Source organism: Gracilinanus agilis, chromosome 1 (assembly GCF_016433145.1).
Source record: "Gracilinanus agilis isolate LMUSP501 chromosome 1, AgileGrace, whole genome shotgun sequence".
Lineage (NCBI taxonomy): Eukaryota > Metazoa > Chordata > Mammalia > Didelphimorphia > Didelphidae > Gracilinanus > Gracilinanus agilis.
In genome coordinates, this window is record NC_058130.1 from 723,528,848 (window position 1) to 723,544,117 (window position 15,270).

At 37.4% G+C, this 15,270-nt stretch overlaps 1 protein-coding gene across 1 annotated transcript in view; it reads left to right on the forward strand.

The window, feature by feature from the left end:
* The window catches only part of RAB8A (RAB8A, member RAS oncogene family), a 28,341-nt gene extending 13,519 nt beyond the window's left edge, over positions 1-14,822 (forward strand). The window contains exons 5-8 of the mRNA XM_044658569.1: positions 1,445-1,534; positions 11,167-11,232; positions 12,840-12,890; positions 13,980-14,822. Of these exons, the coding sequence (XP_044514504.1) occupies positions 1,445-1,534; positions 11,167-11,232; positions 12,840-12,890; positions 13,980-14,072 (300 nt within the window). The 3' untranslated portion in view covers positions 14,073-14,822. The remainder of the gene's footprint in view (positions 1-1,444; positions 1,535-11,166; positions 11,233-12,839; positions 12,891-13,979) is intronic.
* The last annotated feature ends 448 nt before the right edge of the window (positions 14,823-15,270 follow it).

A 15,270-nucleotide genomic window follows, 5' to 3' on the forward strand; every position in this document is an offset into this window, starting at 1 on the left:
TCTATATTCCAGCCAAAATGGACTACTTGCTCTTCCTGATCTCTTCCATATTTTTCCCTAGTCAGTACCATAAGCCATTCTCCATGCCTAAAATGTCTCTCCATCTGAAATCTTTCTCTTTCTTTAAGGTCTAGTTCGGATTCTCCTTCTTCTCTCAAGCCTTCCATGAATTCTGTTACCCCAACAAAAATAATCTCTCCTTCCCCAAATTTTTTTAGAGCACTTTATTTGGATCTCTCCTTTGTCCAAATAATGTTCTTTGTCTTATTGTTATTTGTGTACATGTTGTAAGCTCTTGAGAACAGAAGCTGTTGTTTTTCATTTCATATCCCTAGTGCCTAACACTCTGCCAGACCACAAATGCTTAATAAATGTTTGTTGAATAGAATCAAATGTTTTATGTGATCTTAGACAAATAATTTAATCTCCCTGAGCCTCAGTTTCATCATCTGTAAAATGAGAAGGCTATACTAAATTGATCTCTGAGATCCTTGCTATCACCAGAACTAGGATTCTATCATTTCTTTGGAAGTTACTAACACCAATTCTCTGTATTTGTGTGTCATTTAGCCTGAACCCAGCATCAGAACTCCTGGGTTCAATTCCTAGCTCTGCCACTTTACTGATAGTTTGACTTCAGATGAGTAACTTCCTAATGTGCTTAATTTTCCTTTTATAGATAATAATTCCTACCTGAATCTCACCAGGTTACCTGGGTAAAATTAAATAACGTATGTGAAAGCACTTCATAAGTTTTAAGTTGCTCTACAGATACAGTATTTAGGTGATGGATTATTTGCTTCCTGTTCCCTCCTCTTCATCTTCGTTGTTGCCATACCTAGAGGCTCCTCCTGTTGTGATTACAGCAAACAGAAATGATATAGTTCTTTCTACCACTTTTCTAGAAGTTTCTGATCTATTTTTATGGGCACATATGTCTTCCATCGATTACCAGTTTTCAAAACAGAATATACTCAATGCAAACTAAAACAAAAATATCTTTGATCAGACACCTTTGGGATCTTAAATTACAATACTTCCAAGATTTTCGTAATCATCACCGTACTGATAAAAGAGAGTTGGCTGAAATTTCTAGTGAAGAGAATGTTGAATTAAACAATTTTTCATTCATATGGCTCTTGTGCCTTCATGTTACCCAGTAGCCTTCCCTTTTTTATCCCCTTTATTCAAATCAAGAGGAAAATTGTTATTAATCCAATTATGTCTGTTATTTCATGCATATCACTTATTAGACTTAATGATTAGCATCTAAACATGTTCAGATTCTACAGCTATATTTTATACAACAAAAAGCACATTAAGAGAGCTTTGTTCTTTCCCAGCCAGTTATGCTTTTGGAGAACTGTTAAAAGTTAGAATTCTTGAAAAAAGTTTCTGAACACTCAGCTGTTTTCCTGATCCTATTGGCTCTTTTTTCCTTTAGCATGCCTCTGCAGATGTGGAAAAGATGATACTTGGAAACAAATGTGATGTAAATGAAAGAAGACAAGTTTCCAAAGAACGAGGGGAAAAGGTAGGAATAATGTTAAGTTCTGTTATGTTTAAAATGACACTTTTGTAGAGCTATGTTAACTGTTTAGAAATATGTTTAAAAGGATGTTTTTTCTTCTCTACTTTCTAAAAACGAAAAATTATCCTGATCCATTGACTTCAGTCACAAGATTGCAAGATGGTTGCCTATCCAAGTGTATGTGTTTCCATGTGCATGTGCATGCATGTGTGTACATACATGCATGTGGCATGCTCGTCTTTAGAGCAGTTACGTGGGGCAGGGCACCAGACTTGGGCTCAAGCCCTGCCTCTCCCATCAGCTGCTATATGAAAATTGAAAAGCTTCCTTATTTCTCTGAGCCTCAGTTTCCTCCTTTGGAAAAGGGAGATAAGAAGATTGATGATAATAATAATAATAACACCATTTATTCAGCACTTTACATGTAATTTATACCTTCCCTACCTAACTTAGAAGAGCCCCAAATAAGAAGAAAAGTGTATTACAAAACACATATACACTACCAGGTATATGGTATTCATTGTTAAAAAATGCAAAGCTTTTTTCTCATTACTTAAAACATTTTCAAATGATTCTCAAATGTTCTATCAGTTTACTTTGTGTTGACCTTCACGATTATCACCACCTGGTTTTTTTAGAAGATTTTAGTACTTAAGCTCCATTTTGAACATTTTGTTCAACTGTGACAACCTGGATGCACAGAAAGTTAATTAACTCAATCACATGCTGTGTAATTCTTTTCTATATCCTATCACAGATACTCCATGGATCTGCCAGATGTATTTGAGGCCATCCTCTGTCTTACATGTAGTAGGCTGTAATAAATGTTTTGGAGAAATCAAGACTTATCTGGGCAGACCAGAGCAACCTCAAAGGGCCAGTTAGATCTACTATTAAATCAGTCAATAATCACTAAGCTATTTATTAAATGCTTACTATATGCAAGGCAATGTGTTAGGGATACAAATACTATAAATGAAATAGTTCCTGCTAGAAAGGATATTGTGTTCTAATGGAAGACAACAAGGACATATATAAGTAACTATGGGATAAATATAAAGAGAATAAAAACAAGGCAATTTGGGAGAAAGGCACAAATAATCAGAAGGTATCAGGAAAGGCTTCGAATAGAAAGTGGTACTTAGGCTGAATCTTGAAGGAACAGAAAAATTCTGTGAGATGGAGGTAAGGAGACAATGCTTTCTAGCCATGGGTATCCCTAATGCAAAGTCACTGAGATGAGAGATTCATTATCACATGAAAATCAGAAAAGACCCGTTTGTCTGGGGAAAAAAAGAGGATAGAATAGAAGTAATGGATTATGAGGCAGGAAAGGTAGATTGGGGCAAAACTTATTGATTTTAAAAGCTAAACAGAGGAGTTTACAGTTGATTCTTGGAAGCCACCAGAGTTTATTGAGTGGGGGAGTGTTCTGAGCTAGGCCTGATTTCTAGGCTGAGTGTGACTGAGGACAGCCCCATGGCAATCTATGTTCAATATTAGGATGAAATGAGACACTTCATCAGGCCTTAACAAAAGCAGATTATTTAGCTTTAGCAGAAAAAAAGATATTCAACAAGAATATGTATTGAGGACCCTTTAAGTTGATTCAGTTGAACAAAATTCACCTGCCTTTTAGTTGCCCTAAGATTATCCACTAGCCAAACATGAGACAGCATCTGGAGTTCCTTGTAGCTGATTTGTATTCACAAAGCTGTATCAGTGGAATGTGACTTCAGTCCCCTGAGCCAATCAGGTCTTGAGGATGGTTTCAATATTTTTTAAGGAAAAACTAGCCCAACGTGCACAGAGGGACTGGATGAAGGGTAGAGGGAAATTGTTAAGATGTTGCTCCTACCATAGAAGATAGTCACTTCTGCTCAAGAAAATCAGTTTAGCAGCATTTTGGAGAGTGGGCTAGATAAAGGAAGGCCTTGAAGAAGAGAAACCAGTTTCAAGAAGCCATTGCAATCATGTAGGTGAGAGATAATGAGGGCATGAACTAAAGTGGTAGCTGTTTTGAGTAGGAAAAAAAGAGTTAGATATAAGAATGCTTCATAGGTAGAAACAGCAAGGAGCGGCAACTGATTGGATGTATATGGTGAAAGAGAGCAAGAAATCCAGGGAAGTGCTAGAATTATGAACCTGACAGGCTGGAAGAATAGTGATACCCAGAAATAAAGAAATTGGGAAGAGAAATATGAGTTAGGAAATAGAGATAATGATGTACATTTGGGATATGTTAATTTGGATATGTGTCCAGGACATCCACTTTGAAATGATTCATAGGCAATTGCTAATGTGGAATTGAAGTTTATGGAAAAGACTTTGACTGGATATGTAGATCTATGAAACAGCTGCATAGAGTTGATAATTAAGCCCATAGAGCTGCTCAGGTCACCAAGAGAGTGTGTAAAGAGAGGTATTAAGACAAAGCTTTGAGGGACACTCGTATTTAACAGACATGATGTGGACAAGAACCAACAAGGGAAACTGAGAAGTGAATAGGGGAAGAACAAGGAGAGTATTGTCACAAAAGCCCAGAAGGAGAAATAGGATTCAAGAGAGGAAAGTATCAAATGCAGCAGATAGGTCAAGAAAAATGATGACTTAAAGACATCAGATTTAGCAACTAAGAGATCACTGGTAACTTTGGAGTGAGTAGTTTCAGTTGAGTGATAAGGTGAGGATCCAAATTGCTGAGGGTTTAGAATCAGATGAAAGAAGTGAAGACAGTGAGGGTAGATAGCTTCTTCCTAAGTTTTGTCTGAGGAAGGAGATAGATAGATGATAGTTTGATGTAGAATAGGGTCAAATATTAAAGAGTGAGAAGAGATTGAAGTTGTAATCTTCTGGAGGAAATGGGAAGGGTGGGGATCAAGTATACCTGGAGAAGTGAAAGTCCATCTCCTTACCGAAGACCTGGGGCTGGAGAGTGGAGGAGAGGAATGACAAGAAACTCTGAGGTAAAGTGAAGGGGGAGATCATGTCAGGAGCTTCAGTTTTCTTAGTAAAGTAACTGGAGATGCTTAGCTGAAAGAGAAGGGGATGTTTCTGTGAATGTAGACATTAGGGAGGATTGAGATAAGAAGGTTTAGGAAAATGTAGGATGATTGTCTGTCTTTTCTTTTAAAATTGGGAGGGTGGTTTTTAAAAAGAAGAGTCCCCTTTCTCCCACCCCAAAAAGAAGAAGAGAACAGAAGTAATCACAGATAAGCAGGATAACTTTGAAAGTTACATGTTAGATTAATTATATACTTAAAAAGCAAGCCCTACCTAATAGAGATTCAGTGTTTCCTATGGAGTCCTCTCATCTACAGTATATATGGAAATGCTCATCTTATTCAGTGTTTAAGTTCTGAATAAAAAAGAAAGGCAGAAGCTAACAAATCAATTAGGGAAGAATAAAAGATTAAGTTATCAAATTGAAGGCCCAGTTGAAGTTCAGTAACATGAATTCATAATGTTTCCAGTCAGCAAAGTTGTATGATTTCCTCTAACTCTTTTAAGTAGCATATGTACAGGATCAGAAGAGGCAGGTATGAATAATCTTGGACTGAAATTCATCAGGGTAACGTAAGGCAGGAAGGAGGGCAAGAGATTCAAGGTTAGAGGACAGTGTAGGGTTGAATTGGTCAACTATATGTCGTGACTGGAGAAGGAAATAAAGTCATTGTAGAATTAATGGCCTGAGAAAATACTGATTGGAAATTTCCAGGTGGGCAAAGAATAACTTTAGGAGAAGTGAGACATAGGGAGAGGACAGCCAGAAAAATGGTCATATTTTTCATTAAGAAAATGGAATCCTCAGTGGAATAGACTTGGGGGAAATGACAGTAGCAAGATAGTATTCAATAAACCCCAAAATCCTAGCATTTTGGGACAGGAATCTACTATTTGACAAAAATTGCTGGGAGAATTGGAAAACAGTTTGGGAGAAATTAAGCTTAGATCAATATCTTATGCCCTATACTTAGATTAACTCCGAGCAGGTAATTGATTTCAATATAAAGAGGGAAATCATAAACAAATTAAATGAACATAGATAGTATATCTGTCAGATCTGTGGGAAGGGAAGGAATTTAAGATCAAACAGGAGATAGAGAAAACTACAAAATGTAAAATGAATAATTTTGATTAAATTAAATTTAAAGGTTTCTTACCAAAAAACCCCAATGTAACCAAAATTAGAAGGAAAGCAACAAATTGGGGGGGGGGAAATTATAACAAACCTGAAAACGGTCTCATTTCTCAAATTTATAAGGAACCAAGTCAATTCTACAAAAAATCAAGCCATTCCCCAATTAACAAGTGGTCAAGGGATGTAAATAGGAAGTTTTCAGATAAATCAAAACTACCAATAAGCACATGAAAAAGTTTCTAAATCTCATAATTAGAGAAAGGAAAATCAAAACAATGCTGAGATACCACCTATCAGAATGGCCAATATGACAGTAAAGGAAAATAATAAATGTTGGAGGGGATGTGGCAAAATTGGGACACTAATGCATTGCTGGTGGAGTTGTGAATTAATCCAGCCATTCTAGAAGACAATTTGGAATTATACACATAGGACTTTAAAAGAATGCATACCCTTTGATCCAGCAATGCCTCTGCTGGGTTTGTACCTCAAAGAGATAATAAGGAAAAATACTTGTACAAAAATATTCATAGCTTCACTCTTTGTGGTGGCAGAAAATTGGAAAACGAGGGGATGTCCCAAGATTGGGGAATTGTTGAACAAATTGTGGTATATGATGGTGATGGAATACTATTGTGCCGTAAGAATTGATGATCTGGAGGCTTTCCATATGAACTGAGAGAACCTTGATGAACTGATGCAAAGTTAAACAAGCATAACCAGAAGAACATTGTACATAGAAAGTAAAACATTGTGGAACAATCCAATGTAATGGACTTTGCTACTAGTAGCAATGCAACAAGCCAGGACGCTCCTGAAGGACTTAAGTAAAAGAATGCTTTCCACATTGAGAGAAAGAACTATGGGAGTAGAAATGCAAAAGAAAAACATATGACATCACTTATCACATGTATGTATGGGTATGTGATTTGGAGACTAGGCTTTAAAAAAATTGCTCTGTATCAAAAATGAATAATATGGAAATAGGTATCAAGTGACAACATTTGTACAACCCAGTGGTATGGCTTGTCGGCTCTGGGAGCAGGAAGGGAAGAAGGGAAGGAAAGAAAATGAATCATAAACATGGGGAAATATTATAATAATAAAACTTTTTTTTAAGTGAAAATAAATAAATAAATGAATAAATGCTTGTTGAATGAGGGGGAAAGGGAGAAAAGAAAAGAAAATGGAATCCTTTGGGGGAAATGTGGCAAAATTAGGACCCTAATGAGTTGCTGGTTGAATTTTGAACTGATCCAGCCATTCTGGAAGGCAATTTGGAACTATGCCCAAAGGGCTATAAGACTCTATAAAACAAACCTTTTGATTCAATACCACTACTGGGTCTATATTCCAAAGAGATCAAAAAAAGCAAGGAAGGGCCTACTAGTTCAAAAATATTTATAGCTGCTCTTTTTCCGGTGGCAGAGAATTGGAAATTGAAGGAATGTCCATCAGTTAGGGAATGATTGAACAAATTGTGGCATATGATGGTAGTGGAATACTTTCATCCTATAAGAAATTATGAACAGGATAATTTCAGAAAAAGCTGGAAAAGCCTACATGAACTGATGCAGCAGAACCATTATACACAGTAATAGCAATATTATATAATGATCAGCTATGAAAGACTTAGCTACTCTCAGCAATACGATGATCCAGGATAATTCTGAAGGACTTATGACAAAGAATGCTATCTATCTCCAGAGCAAGAACTATGGGAGGCAGAATGCATATGATTTTTCACTTTAGTTTATTCGTGATTATATTTTGGGGTTTTGGTCGTATGTGAGTATTCTCCTACAACAGTGAACAATATGCAAATATGTTTTGCATGAAAATACATGTATAACCCAGGGTAAAGAAAATGGAACCCTATTGTTATTCTCCACCTCCACCCCCCCCAACCCAGAACCATCGTTGACTTTGCCCAGTTTTAAAATCTTGAAAATATTTGTGGTTTTGCAGCAAAAGTGAATTGAAGAGTTTTGTAGTTGCCTTGGACTGCTGTTTTAGGAGGTAACTAACCTAACATCTGGAAGTTGTTACAACTAAAGCTTTTCAGTACACCATAGAAAATGACCTGGGAAGGCTAGTGAATGGCTAGCATTGACTTACAAATCTTTAGTGCTTGAATGGATCACTGCGCAAGTCACAGATATAGCCCAGCCATGCTTCCTAATCCTCTTCAGTTCTTGTCCATAATCTTATATCCATAAATCTGCTGAAGTAGTCCACAAAACATACTCTTAAGTCTCCAAATGTGTAGGTATCAGTGTAGCACAAGGTAGCTTACCTCTGTTTGATATCTCTATTCTTCCTGCCCAGGCCTCCTAGAAAAGGAAAATATAACTTTAAACCACTTCTTGCTCATGGTTCTTCACTTTAGCCTGTGCAATCTACCATGCATCCCCATGGAACCCATTAAGGATCTTATCCTCCCAACCTACTCACAGTAGTTCAGACCCCAGTAGAGTCCCGGAATAGACCAAAGAACAGGACTGTTAGCCCTAGTCACAGGATACTCCCTCTCAGATGAATGTTGATCACTTCCATCTCCTCTACTATTGGAATTATCCAATGAATACCAAAAGGATCATCAGAGTTATCTCTTAACAACTTTCAAGTAATCTGATTTTAACATGCATGAAAGATACTTTGTTGGAAGAGAACCTTTAAGATATAATTTTGTTCTTCCAAGTGAAACTTTTTTTTTTAATTGTCAAACATTAAGCCCAGTGGGATCTTGTATTTTGCCTTTTGCAACAAATGAACTAGATAAAACATGTTCAAGATTTTGTCAGTTCTATGATTATAAAGATATCCGCTGGGGGCAGCTAGGTGACTCGGTGGCTAGAGAGCCAAGCCTAGAAACAGGAGGTCCTGGGTTCAAATCTGGCCTCAGACATTTCCTTACTGCGTGACCCTAGGCAGGTCACTTGACCCTCATTGCCTAGGCTTTACTACTCTTCTCCCTTGGAACCAATACTTAGCATTGTTTTTAAGATGAAAGGTTTAAGTGTTTTGTTTTTATCTGCTATAGAATATCACAAATTTCATCTCATTCTCATAGAAAATTCCTTCGATATATGTATAAGTTATTTTTACAAAACTTGGGTAGAAATGAGAAAGTAAGATATATGAATTCATGGTGAACTTTTTCAATGGTAATAATAACTCTGGGTTTTTGTTTTGTTTTCCCATAGTCTCCACTTTGAGATACCTTGAGACTAGATCTTTCAAAATTATCACCTTCTACATAGAACACAGTTAAGATAAATATGATGCCTCTACCCATGGAAGAAATTATTTTATCATAGAAATGGAGCGATAGGTCTTTTCCATTTTTCTTCAATTTTTATTGCCCTCCTAGTTTTATCTTTAAATGCTTGGGGAAAATCATGCTAAATTTTCTGCAAACTTGTTTTGTTCTCTAACACTTCATTGTTTGACCAGACAATTTTCTTCCCTAATTTTCTGCTAGTTTACATTTTCTAAACTAATGTTGCCTTTGGGTGCCACAACTGTCTGCTTGGCAAGAACAAGCATTTGAAGTTTTTTCTAAGTTCTTTTGGCTTTGCTTTACATTGGCTAAACTACCTGAGTAAATGAGGACAGTCCTTGTCTTCTCTTTTATTTATGTCCCATTTTCCAGTGTCAGTAACTTATTTAAATCAGTCAGGTTGGATCTGTTTCACTTGTGTGCTATAGCCTCTTCCTTTCTATAGTCTTCTGATTTGATACTGATTTTGATCTTTGATCAAACAAGTCAAGATCTGACTGTACACAGATTCAGAAATCACTTTGAGAACCATTTTTTTCTTGCTTAAGACAGAGTTGATTTTCTTTGGGGGGGAGTGATATTATTTGGTGCTTGCCCTATCTAGTACCTCCTGACTTGTTTTCTTAAATAAAATATTCATAATGTTTATGTTTGCAGCTCCTATGTAATCTACAAACCTTTGGTCTCTTACATTAATTGATCTCCTGAGCCAAATTTTCTAGCCATTTTATGAATTATCATCTAATTTAGAGGGACTTAACAGTCAGACAGCTTTATTAAGTACCTACTTTGTGCTAGATGCTAGAGATATAAAGACAGAAAAACAAACCATCCTTTGGGATGTTTGGGAAAGTTTGGAAACTTTCGTTCTATTGAGAGAAAGCATTTGTGTTTGTATGTGTATGTGCATGCATGGGCATGTGTGTATGTATGATAAACACAAAATAAATGTAAAGTAGTTAAATATGAAGTAGTTTGAAGGAAGTAGAACACTAGCTGTCAGAAACAGGAAATGGCTTCATTAGCTTAGAAGGTGGTTGGTGCTTGAACTGCATCTTGAAATGGTTGCTTCTCTGAGGCTAAGATGAGAAAAGGGTACGTTCTGAGCCTAAGTATGGCAAGCATGAAGACATAGAGACGAGAAATAGAGTGCATACTAATCAATTGTCACATGAAAAAGTTATCGTTGCCCTTGGATTCACAATAAAACCAGTTCTATAAATACCTTTACTTGCCACATCTCTTAGCAGAACCTCTGAACCATCCTTCTGTGTTATATCTTCTGGTTTCCTTTTTAATGATAATGTTAATATTGATATAATCTAGTTCCTCTCATAGGATGTCAACTCATTGCTTTTTTGGGCAAGGATCTCACATTTAAGAAATGTACCAATAGTTAATGTTTATACATGATCCAAAATCTATGGATTCTTAGCACCATCCATCCCCATTTCCTTTTTTTCCTATTCTGCCACCATTGATTGATTCAAGGCCATATCTTTTTCCCTTTGATAACTGTGATCAAAGAACTTATCACTTTGTGGCCAACTTTCTGGTGAAGAGCCTCTGTACTTACCTGGCTGGTTCTTGGGCAACAGATATAGTCTGTTCCCAGATCAAAGCTCAGTTTCATAGCATTATATCTGGTTGACTAGCAGTAGGAATGTCTTTGTTTAACGAGGTGGTAAACAAACAAATGGCTGTACTTGATCTGGATAGAACCTAGTGACTTCTCATCCCTGGCTTGTATCTTAAACTGAGGTCCAGAAGTCTAAATCCTGTTCTAAGAAACCATCTTTTTAACTATACTTTTCCCAAATTCCCCTTTCTCTTTTGAAGCCCTTCAGTCAAGAAGTGATGAAAAGAAAAAAAAATTTTTTGCCCAAGTTGCAACCCCTCCATTCCATTTGCTGAATTTTGCACTAACTGTATCTAGTTCTAATGGGGAATGATACTTCTTTCAGTGTTGAGAGACAAACAGATCCAGAGTCAGATGCCCTAGATTTGAATACTATCTCTGTTATACCTCCCAGACCTTCAGTTTCCTCTTCTATAAAATGAGGATTATTATACCTCATATTAAAGTATTGAATAATACCTACATTACCAACTTTACGAAGTTCTGAGAAAAACATGATGAACCTTAAAGAATGAATAGAAATATAGGCTGATAATAACTGACCTCTCTTATATTCTATGGCTTTCTTCTAGCTAGCACTTGATTATGGAATTAAATTCATGGAGACCAGCGCAAAGGCCAATATCAATGTAGAGAATGTGAGTATATGACATAATAATACATTTAGTTAATCTCTTTACCATAGTTTGTCCGACTTTTCCCAAACACTCAAATTGTAGCTAGAGCCCCTTTAATCCCCTATGATCATAGCTTTTTAAATAACTGACAAACTTTTTGAGGAATACATTTCTAATGGGAGAAAGAAGGGGTGGGTTATACTAAGTGGTTTATGTTTAGGGATTCAATTCAAATTATGTGATGCTCAGCTCCTGTTCCTGATCCTCAATTATGATCAATCTTCTGTCTCCCTACCCCCAATTTCCCTGTCCTGTCCTCTCTATTTTGCTAGTATCTTAGGTTAACCCTGAGCTTGCCAAGGAATTTGGCTTACCCTTGGGTTTGTGACAAAGCCAATTTCCTGTCTATCAGCTGAAGAGTATTTGCCAAAGTCTAGTTTTGTTGTGAGACTATTCTTCATTGGCAGGCAAATGTATGAGTTAAGAATAGATTTAATGGGTGACTCCCTTATTTCTATTCCACAAATTGAGTTAAGAAGTTAAATTTGGCCCAGCCATAGATAAATTGATGAGTTCTGTCTCATCTCCATGGGTGTATTCACCTCTGTGGTCTAGAAGTATACAAAAGCTCCTTCTTCAGTCACTAGTTGGGGCACTGTTTGGTAGCGTTCTGCCCTATGTTTCAATGGGTCCTTTTTTTTAAACCCTTACCTTCAGCCTTAGAATCAATGCTCTCATTGGTTCCAAGGAAGAAGATTGGTAAGGCCTGGGCAATGGGGGGCTAAATGACTTGCCCAAGGAAGTATCTGGTGCCAGATTTGAAATCAAGACCTCCTATTTCTAAACCTGACTCTCAATACACTGAGCCACCTTGCTCCCCTGATAAGTCTTTTTCTAAGTGAATACGCTACACTTTATGAGGTAACTTGGGCATAATGGCAGAAACCCTGAATTTGACCTTAGAAGACTTGGTTTCATTTCTGGCATCTGGCACATCAATTATTGAGCATATTAAGTGTCAACTATGTGCCAGGGAGTCTGCTAGGGCCTGGATTACAAAGACAAAAATGAAATAGTCCTTGGGCTCAAAGAACTTACATTCGCTTAGGAGAAAAAGCACATATTTTAGGATATTTAGAATTAAACTTAACTTATTAACTGTCTGATCTTGAATAATCCAGGCAACTTCCTTTAGCTTCAGTTTCTTCATCTGTTCAATGGAGATAATAATACCTCTTACTGACCTCAGGGTTGTTAGCAAGATCAAATGCAGTAATGTATGTAATGCCATTTGGCAGACCATGGAGTATATGGGAAAGAGTGATAAGAGATAAGACCAGAAAGTTAGTTTGGATCCAAAATATGGTTAATATTGAATGCCAGACCAAGAGTTTGGGCCTGATTCTATAAAGAGATTAAGGATTAGAAGGAAATGAATTGTAAAATGGAAAAGTACACCCTAAACTATCACAAATTATTCTGCATTGCCATAAGAATATAAGGTTTACTCCAAGGAAAAACATAGTTAGTATTCAACCAACAGACCAGAAAGCCTTCAACTGAATTTTAAGTCATTTGCAAATTCCTGCTTATGCAGTATGGATAGTAACTTTTCTTTCCTACTATAGGCATTTTTCACTCTTGCAAGAGACATCAAAGCAAAAATGGACAAAAAATTGGTGAGTAATGATTCATTCCAAATCGTGGAAAGTATATCTGTAATAAAATAATGACAGACCTTTCATTTTCCCCCTGGAGACAAGTTCCCTCTTTCCCTCTTCAATAAAGTGTTAGTTATGGTAGATGTTTCCTCATTATCTAAAGTTAAATAGGGCTTGTCAAGTCCTTATGGAAACATGAGCTGGGACTAGTATTTGCTGTGTTTAGTAAGGTAACCTGAATATAATGACAGTAAGTATTGAATTCCATTTGCATCTGCTATAAGAAGTCAGGGGGGAAAGTTCTCATTTGACTTTCCAGCCTCATGTCATCATCTTGCTAGCAAATTTTCAGTAATACCAAAAACTAGCAAGGGGGTAGCTGAGTAGCTCAGTGGATAAAGAGCCAGGCCCATAGACACGAGGTCCTAGATTCAAATATGGTCTCAGACACTTCTAGCTGTTAGTTACCCTGGACAAGGCACTTAATCCCCATTGCCTACCCCTTATTGCTCTTCTACCTTGAAAACAAAAGGTAAGGGTTTGGTTTTTTTGTTTGTTTTGTTTTGTTTTTTAAAAAGGAAAATTATGGCCAGAATTATAGAACACAGAATGATAGTGCTGGGAAATAAGTTGCATAGTGCCTTAGAGATCACCTGGCCCAACCCCTTTGTTTTGTATATAAAGAAAATAAGACAAGGAAAAGGAAAAGGCTTGTCCAAAGTCACCCAGGAGATCAGTGGCAGATTCAAGGCAGTAATCCTTACTGGCCTCTGTTTCCTCCTCTCTAAAATAATAGTTGGCATGGACGGCCTCTCAATGCTTCCCACCCAGCTCTCCATCACTGATCGGTTATCCTTTTTCTCTGGCTACACTACGCTGACTTCCTCCCACCTGACTTATTTGTCTCCATTCGAGTGTGTCCCTTGGGGATTTCAAAGACCAGACATGTTGAGCTAGTTCAAGATGAGAAGTGAGAATAAATTGTTTATGGGAACATGTAGAAAGAGTTTTGATTACCAAGAGTGTGTTCTCATCTATACTAATTCAAGTACTTTTCCCTCCAGCTCACCCTTTTTCACTATTGGAAAAATCTTTTCTATTTTTCAGGAGGGTAATAGTCCACAAGGCAACAACCAGGGCGTCAAAATCACCCCCGATCAACAAAAGAAAAGCAGCTTTTTCCGATGTGTTCTTCTGTGAGGAACACTGCCTTAACCTGAGCCTGTGCTCAGCTGAACTGGACTGTGCCCGTTCCGAGTGAGTTTTCCTCTATCTGTGGACTTCCCACCTTCCAACACGCTCGCCCCATGGCTCCGTGGCCGCTGCGGGACCCCGGCTGCCGGAACGAAATTGAGAAATTGTTTATTTTAGTAACGGTCTGATTTTTCCAACTTTGGAGATGGAATAAGTTAAGAATTTACTATTTTTCCTGTAATGTTTGCCATATCGGCTCCAGCATTGTATGACCAGTGAAGAGAAACAGTTGAAAACTGACCAACAATAGCACCTTTCTAACAGGATTCAGTCTCTGAGGGTGGTTTGGTGTTTTGGTGTGTTTTGTTTCTTTTCTTTTTCTTTTTTTTTTTTTTTTTAATCTGGAACACGTCTAAACTCCAGCAAGAAAACCAGTCTGGTCAGAAGAGTCCTCATGAAGGCACTTAAATGCCAATACTGATTAAAGGTGTTTGTATACATGATCCCCATGCATCCACTGTACAGAGTCTTGGACTTAGACATTTCTCTTACAAGCATTTTCTATCTCAGGACCCACTGCAAAAGTCACTCATTTAAGCAACAGAGAGCTGACTATTGAGAGTGGGGAATATATCAACCCCAACCTGGGCCTTTCCAAATTACGCTTTACTATTCGGTCACAAGGTTCTGGACAATCTACCAAATCAAATCCATTTTTTAAATGTTTTGTAAAAATAAACCAAAGTGAAGCATGAATTTATTGAATTCTTTGGAGAGTGTTTCAAGGGGGAAATAATGGTTTTTTCCTCTTTGGTGCCTGGGTTTGAGTCTCTTGTCCATTCTTGTTATCTGCAGGCCCCACAGTGGCATCTGTGATCTCTGACCTTTCACTGTCTAAAGTAATGCCTTTCCAGCTATGGTATAAGTAGCTCTTGATGGTGATCCTGACATGACTTAAGAAACCAGGATCACCCCAGGGACCTCTACCCATTTCCTTCTTTGCCTGTGATTTGGGGGAAAGGGTTGCCTACCTAACTTTTAAAAACCAGAACAGCCAATGTTCCTCACCCACCTCTAGTCGGGGACATCAGGTGACCAAAGCATGCTCTTCTTCATGTATACAAACACAAGCAGCTCCTCTCTAGGCAGCAGGTCACCCTTATCTCCAAATGGGATGTTCTTTTTAGCAGAGATTTATTTTTTA